This window comes from Bolinopsis microptera, chromosome 5, assembly GCF_026151205.1.
Source record: "Bolinopsis microptera isolate Bmic1 chromosome 5, MBARI_Bmic_1.0, whole genome shotgun sequence".
NCBI lineage: Eukaryota > Metazoa > Ctenophora > Tentaculata > Lobata > Bolinopsidae > Bolinopsis > Bolinopsis microptera.
This window is the reverse complement of record NC_087076.1, coordinates 7,393,103-7,409,808: the sequence shown is the minus strand read 5'-3', so window position 1 is coordinate 7,409,808 and position 16,706 is coordinate 7,393,103. Positions and strand designations below refer to the sequence as shown.

Below are 16,706 nucleotides of genomic sequence, written 5' to 3'. Positions count from 1 at the left end.
ACCTTTATTCTCCTTCTAATGCTCACTGTATCTTATTTAGTAGCTTAAAGGTACTTGAGTCGCAGATAGGATGTGTGACCCTGATGTAAAAGAATGTTTTTAAAGGGCACATACGGTCCAACAGGTGCAACATTGAAGGGCTTCATCCTGGGTGTTTTGGTCTTCCTTGAAAATGAAGTTGGAACAGGCAGGTGTGTAGGCTCTATCACCCTTAAACTTTGCTTCTTGGAGGAAGAAAGCTGCAGTGTCTTTTACAGCATTGTGGTGCATGGAAACATATCCACTTAACTTACAATCAAGAGTATTGTAACTTTTGTTTCATTTTAGAGGGTACTCCTTGGATCTTCAAACCATAGCATGTTGGTTGTCTTGGAACTCTTGCTTGTTCAGAACATAGTTGAGGTCCTTCAGTGCACTCACGAGATCTTTGATGACTGCCACTGAGTAATCATATTCAAGAGATTGATGATGCCTATGCCACCACATCATACAGGAAGTTTAAGGATGTCTCTCTCATGCTGTTTGACTTGACGACAAAAAGCAGGGGTTCAATTATTAGGTGGTGAAAAGGTGGGTGTATCTCAATCCCACCTTGCATCAAATTACACGTAACAGAACATTTTCACAAGCCGCAGGGTCCTGTTGCAAAATACACTTAAATTCTGAGGTTTTGGGTGTTTCTGAAACCCGCGCTAGAGCGCTCAATTGAAGTGCTGTAAAATGGGGTTTTACTGTAGCAGGTGGTTAACAAATTTTTGTTTCATTGAAATTTTTGTTTCAAAGCATCCAGGTTGTTGATGAAATGAGAATCAAAACCAGTTTAATTTTTGAATGGTATTATCTTTCTAATAGAGTTTTAGGTCCACAAGGTGGGACCATGTTATTCTTTATTATTACAATGATATTTTTAAAATATTAAATAATGAAATATTTTTCTGGTGGTTCCTATTTAAATGGTTGAATGTAATGAGATATTTTTGATTAATTGAATGATAATTGCAGGATACAAGCCTAATGAAAATGATTGCTGAAATGAGATTCTGCATGGAAATTTAATTCTGAGATTGAGCTTCGTCTCATACCTCCTCTGAGTGCCCTATACAGTTGTTTATGGGCTGTGGATCATCTGCTGCTCTTGCATCTGCCTCTCAAATACAAACCTTGTAAGTAATAATGATGGTAAAGACTAGCATTAAACATTAACACCTTGAATAATATAAGTTTTTTTTTCTCAATCACAATGAAGGCTGTAGAGATGATAATATTTGTTATTTAGGTATGTCATAATTGCATTTAAATATACTAGCAGGAACCCGTATAACCCTAAATTGGTGTCAAGACTCAAGAGACTAAAATAATTATTATCTATTTAATTCGCGTTTTTGACACCACTTGGGGGTCCAAATTTGGGGCTCTAAGACTTCTATTTCTTGGCCAATTTTTTATTTTTTCATGCTGATTTGGAGGCCATTAAAGCATTTGGCCCAGTCAAAAAAGTTTCAGTCGTACATCTTTTACGGTTTTTGCGGAAAGTAGCGTTAAAGTTGATGCCGTGGTGTCAGTAAAATGGCACGGATAAACATATATCGTCTAGCTTTATATATAGTAAGATTTATGCGTGATGAAGATCAGGTGTCATGCATAATACTTTCTTTCAAATTAATATCTCACAAACAAATTTTGCTTTCAGGCGTACAAAAGATGCTGGCTCTCAAACAAATGTCACTGTCCTAGTTTCTGCCACCCCAGAGTCTCGAACAGAAGCTCATGATGCTAGAAAAGAGCTTATCATGCAGCACAGATCTCAAGCTCTAGCTAAAGCTCAAGAGTTGAGTAACAGTAAAAGTGGCTACAATACAGCAACATACACTGGCAGCGGCATGTCCACTCCCCGTTCTGCCTACAGCCGGACTCAGAAATTTAGAGGTTCACTTGGCAGCTTGTCCGATTGTGACCTTAAATCTCGTTCTGAAGTTTTGACAGTTGATATCAATAACAGTAGAACTAATTTGAGTGACAGATCGAGCAATGTTAGAAGAACACAAGTTAGCTTTAGAAACGAGGAATACAACAGGATGGCGACTGCCAATGTCAAAAAACGTAGAAGATCCTACCTCAATCAAACAAAAACTCCGACCACTATCTTGAGAAAAGGGCGGAGAGTTTCTGTGGCAGGCAGCAATCATTCTGAGAGTTCTGGAACCAATTCAATCAATAAACAAGCTGATACTGGCTATGATGGCAGTGTCTCAAGTGGACCATCACAATCAACCCTTACCAACGCAGCCGGAAAATCAACATCTGATCATTCTAATCCCAGTAACATATCCACTAAACCTAGCACTGTCTCCACTAAGCCCAGTGGGGACCTGCTTATTACTCAGACTCTGTCAAATGAAACAAACCCTGGCAGGTTAAGTGTTGTTGTAAGTATAGACGAGCAGAGTATACTACATGATGCTAAAAACAGTGATCAAGCTAATGCAGATTCTTCTAAAAATATTGCTGATGGCTTATCACACAATTTATCATTGCAAGATACAACTGCTGGGGAGCAACTAGAAACTGTTAAAAATATTCCTTGTGAAGACGTTCCTCAAGTTGATCCTTTGGACGAAAAAGGAGTCCATAATTCAGATAACGGTTCCTTGGAAACAGACAAAACTTTATCGAATCCAGATCACCTAGATTTGGATTCTGGTAACCGTCTTGAAAAACCTATTGATACTCCTTTGACTAATGGGCTTATATCTGATTTGCCAGGAACGAAATTAAAGCCTTTTGAGGAGCCAGCAACCAAACTAGTGAATGGTAATGTGATTATTGTTACAGCGTCCCAAATGCTAGTAAAATCAGACAGTGTTTCATCAATAAAAAAGGTGGTGAACATTTCTACTTCTAGTCAGGGGGATGGCGGTGGTTTGACTGCGATCGAATAGCATTTTCGACAACTTTATCTGTATTCAGTATTGGAATGTAATGTTAAATTGGTTGTAATATACAATAATAATGTACATTATACAATGGTGCATGAGTGGGAGGGAATTTGGGAGATTTTTGGGAGAAAATAATCAATAAAATTAAAGATAGTCTGAAAATAATTGTGATTGATTTTGATATTGAAATTGATGTATTCGTTTTTAGTTCAGAATAAATCAGTAAAATTAAAATGATTATACTAGCTATATCAAGAATGTAGAAATGCGAACGGGTGAACAAATCTTATTCCAAGCTATTCAAATGACAAAAATCTTGATTACTTGAACTACCTACCAAGCTCAACAATATTTTTATAATAGCTTTGAATTTGATTACCATTCTGACTACTCAGCTGACAATGTTGAATAACATACCATGCTTTTACCTTTTTTATGTGTATTTTCTAGGGCAGCATTTTCCGTTGCTTAATTCATTAATTATATTATGTGACAGTTTTCTAGAACAACTTAAGTAAGTTTTTGATTTTAGTTAATTGCCGCTCATCTGTATTTAACTGTGTGCTGAAATACAACGTTCGCCTCGTGCATTACATGAAATAAAAGTGAAATAAAAGTCAATCGGTATCATTTATTGAAACTTGATCCAAAAGAAATGAAATTAATAGATTTAAGATGAAATTGCAATAAGATGCAATAATACAATGCACTGTTCACAGTAATAATTAATTCCATGACATTGGCTCACCAGTTTTACTAACCTTTCTCTCCCTTCTGTTAGGTTGTAGGAGTCATGATAGGACACTGTCCATACTATGCTAACCAGGTTTGAGTTTCAGCCCATGTTCCAACATCTAGCCCCGTCCTTTGTTACCCTAGCAACCACTACGTCATTATTCTCCTCTGAGCAGCTTTATTCTTTTACTGTCTATTGTGGTGTGACTTGTCGATAATACTCGCCCCGTCCTCCTTTTATGTTTAACCTTTTTACTCTTTTACAGCCAGTTTGTCGAGTATTAAGTTGTGGATAATTGTCTCTCTTAATCTATCTCACCTCGATCCTGGAATCCAGTTTATTTTAATCCAGGGAATATAACTAGTTAGCACTGAATGGACCAGCGTTTGGCTGGTCATTGCAAATTCATTTTCAGCACTCACTTGCAGCGTGTAGGGCAGTAAATTGAACCAGATTGTTGTCATCATGCACGTTATTTTACAATCATATCTGTTGAAGATTGCAGAGCAGACTCTTGACTTTATTTATAGCCCATACTCTATAGTTTATAAACTTTACTATTTAACACTTTAAGTATCTTTTATTTAGCATCGTTTCGTTACTTAAAACCGTTTTTAACCGTTTTGATTGGTAAGTTTTCAAGCTGAGATGGATTAGTTAGATTAGTACCTAATTCTTCCAATCGATCAGTTATTAGTCTATTTGTCGTTGATTATTAGTGAGTGACCGAAGCAATTTCCAAGTATTCCAAAGATGAATTTGTAGTTCTCACACCGTGTAGTTCGAAGGGAAGTTCCATGACGTGATGGAGAATTACATACTAGCACAAAGACTTGGGAAGGGGTCTCAGGGCTCTGTTTTCCTCGTGGAATCTAAAGAAGATGGCAAAAAGTAAGTTAACTCAGAACTTTCTGTTTTGTAAAAAATATTGGGTTCCAGCAACTAGATGGGTTCCTGCACCTAGTTTCTTCTACACATTTTTATATCGCGCAACAACTACAAGCTGTAATATTACAATTTATACGTACAAATCAAATAACAACATTTGTTTTATCCATGATTAAGTTAATACTAAGATTATTTGAAATGTTCACTGGTTTGTGAATCAGGTATGTGCTCAAGAAAATGGAATGTAAGGATGAAGCAGAAGCTAACAAGGCATTTAAAGAAGCAATGGCTCTGCAAGAACTAGCTCACCCTTATATTTGTGGCTACAGGTACTTTGCTTTCTTATTTTACTTCCGTACAATATCAATGAATATAAGCAAATAATCAGTATGTTATTTCGAAGAAACGCATTTAAATACATCCTAAAATTGCGTACCTAATTCGGTCGGTCTCGGTAGCTGGTTCTCCATTTAAACACACAGATTTCTGAGAAGTGGCCACTAGTAAATTTATTAACCATATTTTAGGGAATTCTTCGTATCCTGGGACAGGGAAGAGGGTGCTCTGTTCGTGTGTATTGTGATGGATTACTATCCTCTCGGAGATTTAGAAATATGTCTTCGTAAGAAACGGGAAAATAAGGAGAAGTTCGACGAGCTCGTTTTAAAGAAATGGATCGGGCAGATTATTGATGCTATGACATTTGTACACGAGAAGGTCGGTACATACTACATATCATGTTATACTTATTCATTACCTTGATTTTCAGTTGGGACTTAAGTTTTGTAAACTTCTTAGGATATGGTCCATGCTGTGAAACATTTTGTAGAGATTTATGTACAAATTTATTCGGGAAAGGATGTAAAGAAGCTAGTATTAAAAGCAACATACAGAAGCAGGGATAACCAGATATAATATGGAAATAAAACTCAGCTTCTTTACCAGCTAGATATTAAAGTGCTAGTTGTGGGGCTGGAAGAAAGTTATCATGTCAGTAAACATGATGAGCTAGCACAATGCCCCTCACTTACTGTGCATCGCCTCATAATTATAGTGTTCATTACCACTCACTCACTGTTTACTATGAAGCTACCTTGGAGTATGTCGTCTTGTTGTTATATATCGTACCTATACGACTGTAATTTCCAAGTGCTAAGTATGCCGAAAATATTAAGTATTAGATATTTAACATAACCGTACTGGAGTATTATTTAAATGTTTAGCAACTTCTGAACCTTCGTCACTTCGTCAGGGAGTAATCCACAGAGATTTGAAGCCGAGTAACATATTCATGAAGTCTAGTATCGATATTTGTATTGGAGATTTTGGAGTTGCGACTGTTATGGGGGATGCTCGTACTAAAACAAGGACCATGGTTGGTTCAATGAACTGGATGGCTCCTGAGGTAAGAATTATATCGAGCAGTATTTACATGATTCATTATAGAGGCTAATATCACGGTTATGTACCCAGCTATTTATATAAAAAACGGACCTACGGACCATAGACCTGAGATGAGATCATATGGAGACTAATGCAAAAAAGGGAAAAAAGATTTTTTAGTCCGTTTTTTCAGTGGAATTTAATCTGATTTTTTACTCGCAAATATGACTTGACTATCCATGTATCAAAAAGTGTTTCTGAAAAACAAATTCGAACTTTTTAAAGATCCTAATTGACCTGGATCAATTACTGCCACTTAGTCAACATGCAACAGGATCTGTTGCTGTTATTTTATGTAAAATCTTAACTTTTCACTTCTGTTTCCAGGTGTTGGAGAGACCCTATGATGAACGTAGTGACTGCTGGAGTATGGGGTGTATCATACTGGAGATGGCAACTACTGCTACTCATGACGCTAACGAAATCTCCTCAATTTTAGTTCAGATTAAACATTCCCCCCAGGTACTTATTATTTAGTCTCTAAGTTCCTAAACTTTGTTATTTGGCTGCTGTTATGAGCAAGGATCTAAGTTAATGAACTAGTTAATTTAGTTTCGATGAAGGAACTCCAACAATATCTCATATGACAGACCTATAGAGACTGTTCTCAGTTACTTCTAGGTGGCACACAGTGGGGCGCATGTGCACCGTGTCCCCTATCTCTCGGCGTGGGAAACATAACCTCCATTCTGATTCTGTTATATGATGACGTCACAAAGCATATATAACTGTTATCCCCACACAAAGTATATGTAACTGTTACCCCCACAGTGTTACCCCCACACAAAGTATAAGTAACTGTTACCCCACACAAAGTATATTTAACTGTTACCCCCACAGTGTTACCCCCACACAAAGTATATGTAACTGTTACCCCCACACAAAGTATATCTAACTGTTACCCCCACAGTGTTACCCCCACACAAAGTATATGTAACTGTTACCCCCACACAAAGTATATTTAACTGTTACCCCCACAGTGTTTCCCCCCACACAAAGTATATGTAACTGTTACCCCCACACAAAGTATATTTAACTGTTACCCCCACAGTGTTACCCCCACACAAAGTTTATGTAACTGTTACCCCCACACAAAGTATATGTAACTGTTACCCCCACACAAAGTATATGTAACTGTTACCCCCACACAAAGTATATTTAACTGTTACCCCCACACAAAGTATATGTAACTGTTACCCCCACACAAAGTATATTTAACTGTTACCCCCACAGTGTTACCCCCACACAAAGTATATGTAACTGTTACCCCCACACAAAGTATATGTAACTGTTACCCCCACACAAAGTATATTTAACTGTTACCCCCACAGTGTTACCCCCACACAAAGTATATGTAACTGTTACCCCTGCACAAAGTATATTTAACTGTTACCCCCACAGTGTTACCCCCACACAAAGTTTATGTAACTGTTACCCCCACACAAAGTATATGTAACTGTTACCCCCACAAAAAGTATATGTAACTGTTACCCCCACACAAAGTATATTTAACTGTTACCCCCACAGTGTTACCCCCACACAAAGTATATGTAACTGTTACCCCCACACAAAGTATATTTAACTGTTACCCCCACAGTGTTACCCCCACACAAAGTATATGTAACTGTTACCCCCACACAAAGTATATTTAACTGTTACCCCCACAGTGTTACCCCCACACAAAGTATATGTAACTGTTACCCCCACACATACTGCGTAACAATTTGTCACTGGGTACTAGAGCTTGGTATCGTAAGGTTACCATGGGTTCCCAGTGTTCTGAGAAACAACATTTACCGCTGCTGATTCACTTTAGCAGGGACCTGGCTGTCCTGGCTATATCTCAAGAGATCGTATAGTATGAGCCAAATGACAAATGTTGTGACAAGAGTTACCATGGTTCATTTTGTTGAATATGTAATTGTATTGCGCGAGTCATTCTCTTCTAAATGATCCCATGAACATATATCCTAAAAGTTTCAGAGTGATAGCTCATAAACTTCAGTAGATATAGATTTTAGACAATTTTCAGGGCGCGAGGTAGCACGCGAGGTAGCACCACTCAGGGTCAATTCTACAAATTACCCCTCCCCAAATCATTAAAATCTTATTTTATGAAGTTCTTGATTTTCATCCGGATTTCCTTGATTCTCAGGTACTAGAAGAAGCATTAAAGCTAGTAGGAGAACAGTATGAGTCGGAGTTATGTGGAGTAATCCGAACTATGCTCCGAAGGAACTTCAAACAGAGACCTGGAGCTCTGGAACTAAAAGAGATGCAGTACGTGAACCACTGCATTGCTCTCAGCAAATCTAAACCTGGTGATATTGGCGTCTCCAACGGCATCGAAGGTACTGATATCTAACAATTACCTAAAATGTAAGGGAAGTGTACCACTAAAATGCACTGTTCGCCTCCAATTTACAGTAAATGATTCTTCCTTTTTACAGAGTATGAAGCAGTACCTAAAGGAAAGAGTTTAGACATGCTATTTGATTACGTAGAGAAGTATAAAGAAGTTCAGGGGGCCATGGTGGACAGTATGGAACATCTTACTGAGATTAGTCGGGACGAAAAGGTGGGCAATTTCATACGACCATAATATAATCATTCATTTAGTACATGATACCAATAATTATTATACATTAAAAAGTTTAAAACATGAATTTCTTCGAAAAGGAATTTACAGAACCGTTCAAGTGGTATGCCAATAATAATTGGTTTCCGTTTCTTAACTAGATGCTCTCCAGATTGAGATAACAGACGAACAGAAAACACTTATAACGACCGTAATGAAACTTCACATGGGAGATGAGAAAGTGCTGATAGCGGCAATAGAGCTCTTACAAAACCTGGTCGTAACCACCGAACCTGATGATATTTTGATCCAAAAGGTAAGATATATTAACTAACACTGCTATCTCTTACTGACACTGATGTAATATTATCTAAAAGAGCTTTTATGATTTTATTCTTATTCAGTATTGATAGGAGCATGAATCTATTAATTTATCCCATAGCCCACGATTGGACCAGTTTTACATGCGATGCGGAACCACAGCAACTCACCTCACTTACAAGCGGTTGCAAGTGCGCTGCTGATGGCAATGGCGGCTGACGATGTAGCTGCACAGGAGATTGGGGACGAGGGAGGAGTTCAAGATGTGCTGGCTGCTCTCAGAGCCTACCCTAACAATCCTGTGGTGAGTTTATAAGTCTGGCTGCTCTCAGAGCCTACCCTAACAATCCTGTGGTGAGTTTATTAGTCTGGCTGCTCTCAGAGCCTACCCTAACAATCCTGTGGTGAGTTTAGTCTGGCTGCTCTCAGAGCCTACCCTAACAATCCTGTGGTGAGTTTAGTCTGGCTTCTCTCAGAGCCTACCCTAACAATCCTGTGGTGAGTTTATAAGTCTGGCTGCTCTCAGAGCCTACCCTAACAATCCTGTGGTGAGTTTATAAGTCTGGCTGCTCTCAGAGCCTACCCTAACAATCCTGTGGTGAGTTTATTAGTCTGGCTGCTCTCAGAGCCTACCCTAACAATCCTGTGGTGAGTTTAGTCTGGCTGCTCTCAGAGCCTGCCCTAACAATCCTGTGGTGAGTTTATAAGTCTGGCTGCTCTCAGAGCCTACCCTAACAATCCTGTGGTGAGTTTATTCGTCTGGCTGCTCTCAGAGCCTACCCTAACAATCCTGTGGTGAGTTTATAAGTCTGGCTGCTCTCAGAGCCTACCCTAACAATCCTGTGGTGAGTTTATAAGTCTGGCTGCTCTCAGAGCCTACCCTAACAATCCTGTGGTGAGTTTATAAGTCTGGCTGCTCTCAGAGCCTACCTTAACAATCCTGTGGTGAGTTTATAAGTCTGGCTGCTCTCAGAGCCTACCCTAACAATCCTGTGGTGAGTTTATAAGTCTGGCTGCTCTCAGAGCCTACCCAAACAATCCTGTGGTGAGTTTATAAGTCTGGCTGCTCTCAGAGCCTGCCCTAACAATCCTGTGGTGAGTTTATAAGTCTGGCTGCTCTCAGAGCCTACCCTAACAATCCTGTGGTGAGTTTATAAGTCTGGCTGCTCTCAGAGCCTACCCTAACAATCCTGTGGTGAGTTTAGTCTAGCTGCTCTCAGAGCCTACCCTAACAATCCTGTGGTGAGTTTAGTCTGGCTTCTCTCAGAGCCTACCCTAACAATCCTGTGGTGAGTTTATAAGTCTGGCTGCTCTCAGAGCCTACCCTAACAATCCTGTGGTGAGTTTATAAGTCTGGCTGCTCTCAGAGCCTACCCTAACAATCCTGTGGTGAGTTTATTAGTCTGGCTGCTCTCAGAGCCTACCCTAACAATCCTGTGGTGAGTTTATAAGTCTGGCTGCTCTCAGAGCCTACCCTAACAATCCTGTGGTGAGTTTATAAGTCTGGCTGCTCTCAGAGCCTACCCTAACAATCCTGTGGTGAGTTTATTAGTCTGGCTGCTCTCAGAGCCTACCCTAACAATCCTGTGGTGAGTTTATAAGTCTGGCTGCTCTCAGAGCCTACCCTAACAATCCTGTGGTGAGTTTAGTCTGGCTGCTCTCAGAGCCTACCCTAACAATCCTGTGGTGAGTTTATAAGTCTGGCTGCTCTCAGAGCCTACCCTAACAATCCTGTGGTGAGTTTATAAGTCTGGCTGCTCTCAGAGCCTACCCTAACAATCCTGTGGTGAGTTTATTAGTCTGGCTGCTCTCAGAGCCTACCCTAACAATCCTGTGGTGAGTTTATTAGTCTGGCTGCTCTCAGAGCCTACCCTAACAATCTTGTGGTGAGTTTATAAGTCTGGCTGCTCTCAGAGCCTACCCTTACAATCCTGTGGTGAGTTTAGTCTGGCTGCTCTCAGAGCCTACCCTAACAATCCTGTGGTGAGTTTATAAGTCTGGCTGCTCTCAGAGCCTACCCTAACAATCCTGTGGTGAGTTTATAAGTCTGGCTGCTCTCAGAGCCTACCCTAACAATGCTGTGGTGAGTTTATTAGTCTGGCTGCTCTTTTGCTAAACTTAGCCATTTCGTTAATGCGTTGTTACAAAACTACAAGACATTATTTATAACGCTTTGAATTTAGCATATAAATTATTTAACCTTTAGAAGTCCTCGAAATTAAATCTTCAAGGAATTACAATGTCCATGGAAATTGGGCAGGTGTAAAATATAGGTCATTTGCCCCATACCTGACATTGCCATCCAATTAAGACACCTATGTCTCAAATTACTGCGTGAATCTAGTTTAACAATTCCTAAAATCATGCATATTTCTCAGACTAGGGTACAGCATGTAACAAACTGTCCTTTGTATACATTATTAGACACTGAAAATGTTGTAAAATTGACGACTAGTATGTGGTTTGTGGTAGATGGTATTCCAGCAATTAGTAGTGTATGGTATGTGGCACGAACCAATTCAATCTAATGTTGGTATTAAGATACCAGATTACGTTTCCATAATGTTTACTATCCTCGGTTGCCATGACAACGGTTTGTCCCCTCATTTGATCTCAAGGAAAGTGGCGTGACTAAAAGAGCTCCTCTTATCGCTGTAATCGTGACGTGTAATCATGACGTGTAATCACGTGTAATCATGACGTGTGGATAAAAAACAGGAATGTAAAAGTTAGCTCATAAGTGAATGGTATTTGCCATTTACTGATAACAGTGATAATATGACATAAGAGCTATTATATATACACGTGAAACGGGGGTGACGAAATTAAAATCAGCACCAAAACCCTCCCCCAATAAAATGAAGAATTAGAAAGTGCAACGTTAACTAATTTGTTGGCTTTTTATCAATTACAACGTTCACTAGTAGTTACTGAGATTGTTATCAATTATAACTTGTCCCTCAGATTGGAAGCAACTGTTGTGGAGCTCTGTGGATTTTAGCGGTATGTGACTCTAACACTGCCATCCTTACTGAGGAATGTGGTTTACAAGATATCTGTAACGCTATGAAAACTCACAAGGTATGAAAACTCACAAGTTTCCTAGTTTTATATCAAGTTTAACAGGTTCATTATCATTACTCGAGTCATTTATCTACAAGTTAAATCCTTTAATAATATGACGGTTGATGAATACACTTGATTCACAGTCAATCTATAATAGTTACACATACTACATAGTTAAACAAAGTTACCTAGTAACCCACATATTAAATCCCAGTTACCTAATTAAACACGTGCAGTTACCCACAGTTACCTAATTAAACACGTGCAGTAACCCACAGTTACCTAATTAAACACGTGCAGTAACCCACAGTTACCTAATTAAACACGTGCAGTAACCCACAGTTACCTAATTAAACACGTGCAGTAACCCACAGTTACTTAATTAAACACGTGCAGTAACCCACAGTTACCTAATTAAACACGTGCAGTAACCCACAGTTACCTAATTAAACACGTGCAGTAACCCACAGTTACCTAATTAAACACGTGCAGTAACCCATAGTTACCTAATTAAACACGTGCAGTAACCCACAGTTACCTAATTAAACACGTGCAGTTACCCACAGTTACCTAATTAAACACGTGCAGTTACCCACAGTTACTTAATTAAACACGTGCAGTAACCCACAGTTACTTAATTAAACACGTGCAGTAACCCACAGTTACCTAATTAAACACGTGCAGTAACCGACAGTTACTTAATTAATCACGTGCAGGATATAGAAGAGTTGGTGGAGAATGCGTGTTCTGCTCTCTGGTCTCTCAGTATGGAAGATGAGAATATTGAGATTATGAGAGATGAAAATGTCATCTCAATGCTGGTATCTGCCATCAAACAACACATCAACGCTCCTAAGGTAATGATAATCCAGCTGTTAGAAACATTGTGGGTAGTTTTCATCCACTTTCTGGTTAACCACTTACGTAACAAACATGCCAGGGAGCATCTGACGTCATCATCTTGTGACGTCATCATCTTGTGCAACATTCCATAATACACATTCTTCTCTGTAGAGATGTAGATTGGAGCTACTTGTTGGGAGTGGGGGTCCGCAGACTAAATAAGTTCTGCATCATCACCAATATCGTTATATTGAACCAGATGCAGTGGGAAATATTTTTGTAAACTATGAAAATTTATTAAATATTCATACGATATGACTATCTTCTTGATAATTCCAACTGAATATTCTGAAATACTGCAAGATGGCGTATCTGCAATATGACTGGTTTATCGTTGTCACATGTCTTTGCTTTTATTTCAGGTTGTAAAGAATGCGTGCACAACGATTGGAGGGATTATATACGCAGATGAAATGTGCGGTTTACAGCTGCTATCAGATCCTCAGTCAGTTCCTACTATACTGGACGCCTTCAAGAAACACTCTAGCAATCAGGAGGTAATTAATTAATTAAAAGTAATGAGCTTAACTGCGACTCATTAAAAAGTTTTCTTAGTTTATTGCTACCCTGATCATTATCATAATTATGATTAAGTTATTTATATAAAGTTTTTAACAAGTTTTAACAAGTTTTCAATAAGTTGTTTTTAGGCTGCTAATACCTTGTTATAATACCTTGCTATAAAAACCTAGCTATAACAACTTGTTATGTTTTTTGGCACCCCCCACACGACGTCTCATCATCATCAACTATAAGCACAACTAAATAACTAAGAACTGCTGTTTACAGGTAGTAGAAGCAATGTGTGAGTTGATGCTGACTATGGGGGAGTCAGATGAGTTAGCTGCTGAGCTTGCTAGTTACCCGGTTGTACAGCTCCTAACTAACGCCATGACAGAGTTTCCTTCTTTTGAGGATATTGTACAGGTACATTAATTAATTAATATTAGTTAATTAATTAATTAGCTTGCTAGTTACCCGGTTGTACAGCTCCTTACTAACGCCATGACAGAGTTCCCTTCTTTTGAGGATATTGTACAGGTACATTAATTAATTAATTAGTTAATTAATTATTAGTTAATTAATTAATTGCCTTAAAACGGGTTGCCTTAAAACGGGTTGAGAGTAGAATTGACAACTACACCATGCCATGGCAGAGTGCTTACAAGAGAGGTAGGAGCTGCTCTGACATTGTGTGGGCTCAGAGAATGCTCATATCTGTTGTGATGAGGAAGAAATGGACATTTAGCAAAATGGGTATTGATATGAGTAGAGCTTTTGATACCGTGAAAAGGGATACTATCATAAATGTTTTGAAAGATGCTGGTTGTTCGGAGGACGACATTCGCCTAGTTCAATACCTTCTATCGAATACTCTCCTTAGAGTTCGTGTTAACTCCTCACTGTCGGAAGAGTTTGAAAGTTTACTCTGAGCCTTTCAAGGTGACAGTTTATCTGGAAAGCTATTCACACTTATTCTTGCAGCAGCCTTACACCACCTCAGAGCTGTATCTGGGAGACCAAACCCACCAGTATCAGAACTAGGTTTTCCAACTGAGTGGGAATATTCAGACGATTGTGACTTTGCTGACGAGGACATCGAGAAACTGAGAATTTTCCTTCCTGCAGTGAAAGAGATTCTCAAAGACTGGAACCTCCAAGTAAATGAAAGTAAAACTGAATTCAGTACCTTCTACCTGGCGAAAAAATCTGATAAAAACACTAACGGTCAGCCATTAGCTAATAATGAACCATGGCGAAGTAATAAGTCACTAGGTTCCTTACTGTGTACTGAGAAGGACATTCAAAGAAGGAGAATCCTAGCTGAAATTGCTTTTAAGAACTTCGAAAAAGTTTGGTTGTCCGGTAAGAAAATTTCCCTTGAAAGAAAGCTGAGGTTATATGACGCTCAAGTTGTATCTGTATTAATTTACAACTCAAATAGTTGGAGTCCTAAAAAAGCAACCATGGAGAAAATGGACACACTTCATCGTAGACACCTCAGGTCCATTTTAAACATCAAATGGCCTAAAGGTATGATAAGCAACAAAGCATTGTATGAAAGGTGCAAAGTTGAAAAGTTATCAAAGCGTATCGAACACCAGCGGTGGAAGATGTTTGGACACATTCTCAGGAGTATGCAGAACACCCCAGCCCAAACGGCTCTCTCTTTTGCTATTGAATCAGATAATTTATTTATTGGAAGATTGGGGAGACCTAGAATGAACTTGTTATCGGTTTTAAGAAGTGATTTAAGTAGTAGAAATTTGCAAATGGACAACTCTCATGAATTGAATGAAATTAGAGATATAGCTGCATGCAACAGATGTTGGGAAAATCTTTTTCAAGGGTACAGTTTACCGCATTAAGGTATTTTTAAGAATCATTTTTGTCGGTAAGATCCTGTTTTATAATAATAAAATAATTAATTAATTAGCTTGCTAGTTACCCGGTTGTACAGCTCCTTACTAACGCCATGACAGAGTTTCCTTCTTTTGAGGATATTGTACAGGTACATTTGATTAGTACGTTAAATCTAATTGTTTTAAGATGGTTTAGTTCTTGATAGTGTGACGGTAGAAACATATATTTTACTGCTTGTTTTATGACCAGTTTTGATGTTATTATGATAAAGATTGACTTTGTTGTTGTTGTTGTTTACTCTCTTATAATGATAACACCAGTTGAATTTAAAATATCTTTGACTGTTGTGACTTAAAATAAATCACAACGTTCAACAACATGCTTTATTTCAAAATACTTGCTTACACTAGCTAAAAGAATCCTAATTATTTAAAAAACCTTGTGCAACAAAATTAGATTTAATAACTTAGGTTTAACTGCTAAAACATAACAAGTTATCTTTCTCAGAAATCAGAGGACGCAATAGTGGCACTGAACGCAGTTACTGGGGTATGATGGAACTGTTCAGAAAGTATGCTCTAGTTCGAGTCTCTCCTGTTCTTGGGGACCGAGGTTTATATTCGACATTTCGCAGACATTTTGTAAAACACACATATTGTTACAGTACAACAGTGTGTCACAGTGTCACAAGGATACTATTTCAGAAACTTTTCTTTCGTCAAACATTTATTTTTCTGTGACACCACCTAAATATCAGATCATTGAGTTTTTATATGAATATGAGTGTAATTTGGCATATTCTTATACATATTCTTATATTCAAATGGTATTAAATCAGTTTGAAGTTTATATCTTGAGAGTGGCTTGATCGGTATGTAGGATACTACAGCGGGGGAGACAGGGCACACTCAGTGTGCACTGTCTCCCCCAGCACACTGCCGTATTGTCCCCGTTTCGGTGATGAAGATTAACGAATAACGATGATGGGACGTTAGACGTATAAATTCAAAAGATTAAGTTTCAAAAGATAAAGTTTCGAAAGATAAAGTTTTCTAGTACCCTGATTTGAGGGATCAGTTTTTTATTGTCGATAGTGATTTTTGAAGTATTGATTTTCAGTGTAATGTAATATAGTTTGTTTTATAGAAATATTTTTGGGCTACATTATTATAATATGTCAGATTCAGAAATCAGAACGGATTTAATATTTTTGAGTGTCAAGAATTCTGTCAAGTTTTTACTAAAACTAATTATTATGCTTATATGATAAAATATGTCATTTTTCGATTCAAACCTTTTGCCTTAATAACTAAAATCGGTTAAAAAACCCACTCTCATCTTCTAAACGCAAATTAGCAATCCATTTAATCACTGTTGGCACCAATCCAGGTTCCTCCTCCATAGAACCTTCATAACAGCCAATAACGTACTTATCATCAAGAATCATGGCACCACAGTTGGATATTGGGAT

At 38.4% G+C, this 16,706-nt stretch overlaps 3 protein-coding genes across 3 annotated transcripts in view; 2 read left to right on the top strand and 1 right to left on the bottom strand.

The window, feature by feature from the left end:
* The window catches only part of LOC134816075 (solute carrier family 12 member 2-like), an 80,323-nt gene that overhangs the window by 58,735 nt on the left and 4,882 nt on the right, over positions 1–16,706 (bottom strand). The gene's annotated exons all lie outside the window — the stretch shown is intronic.
* LOC134815233 (pre-mRNA-splicing factor CWC22 homolog) lies at positions 993–3,482 on the top strand. The gene is made up of 2 exons (XM_063823748.1): positions 993–1,163; positions 1,691–3,482. Exons 1-2 carry the CDS (start codon positions 1,111–1,113, stop codon positions 2,937–2,939), a joined length of 1,302 nt encoding a protein of 433 aa, XP_063679818.1. The 5' UTR covers positions 993–1,110; the 3' UTR covers positions 2,940–3,482.
* On the top strand, positions 3,697–16,550 carry LOC134815025 (uncharacterized). Its single transcript, XM_063823467.1, has 15 exons — positions 3,697–3,762; positions 4,454–4,563; positions 4,782–4,889; positions 5,088–5,277; positions 5,813–5,965; positions 6,331–6,465; positions 8,159–8,354; positions 8,454–8,581; positions 8,754–8,897; positions 9,024–9,206; positions 11,867–11,983; positions 12,685–12,825; positions 13,234–13,368; positions 13,661–13,798; positions 15,743–16,550. The coding sequence occupies exons 1-15, from the start codon at positions 3,730–3,732 to the stop codon at positions 15,788–15,790; spliced, it is 1,959 nt and encodes a 652-aa protein (XP_063679537.1). The 5' UTR covers positions 3,697–3,729; the 3' UTR covers positions 15,791–16,550.

Excerpts from the sequence above, each read along its gene's own strand:
- LOC134815025 (XM_063823467.1), top strand. The coding sequence starts at position 3,730 with ATGATAGGACACTGTCCATACTATGCTAACCAG. Across the intron at positions 4,890-5,087 it reads CCTTATATTTGTGGCTACAG|GGAATTCTTCGTATCCTGGG; the intron begins GTACTTTGCTTT and ends ACCATATTTTAG. Across the intron at positions 8,355-8,453 it reads CGTCTCCAACGGCATCGAAG|AGTATGAAGCAGTACCTAAA; the intron begins GTACTGATATCT and ends TCCTTTTTACAG.
- LOC134815233 (XM_063823748.1), top strand. The coding sequence starts at position 1,111 with ATGGGCTGTGGATCATCTGCTGCTCTTGCATCTGCCTCTCAAATACAA. Across the intron at positions 1,164-1,690 it reads GCCTCTCAAATACAAACCTT|GCGTACAAAAGATGCTGGCT; the intron begins GTAAGTAATAAT and ends TTTTGCTTTCAG.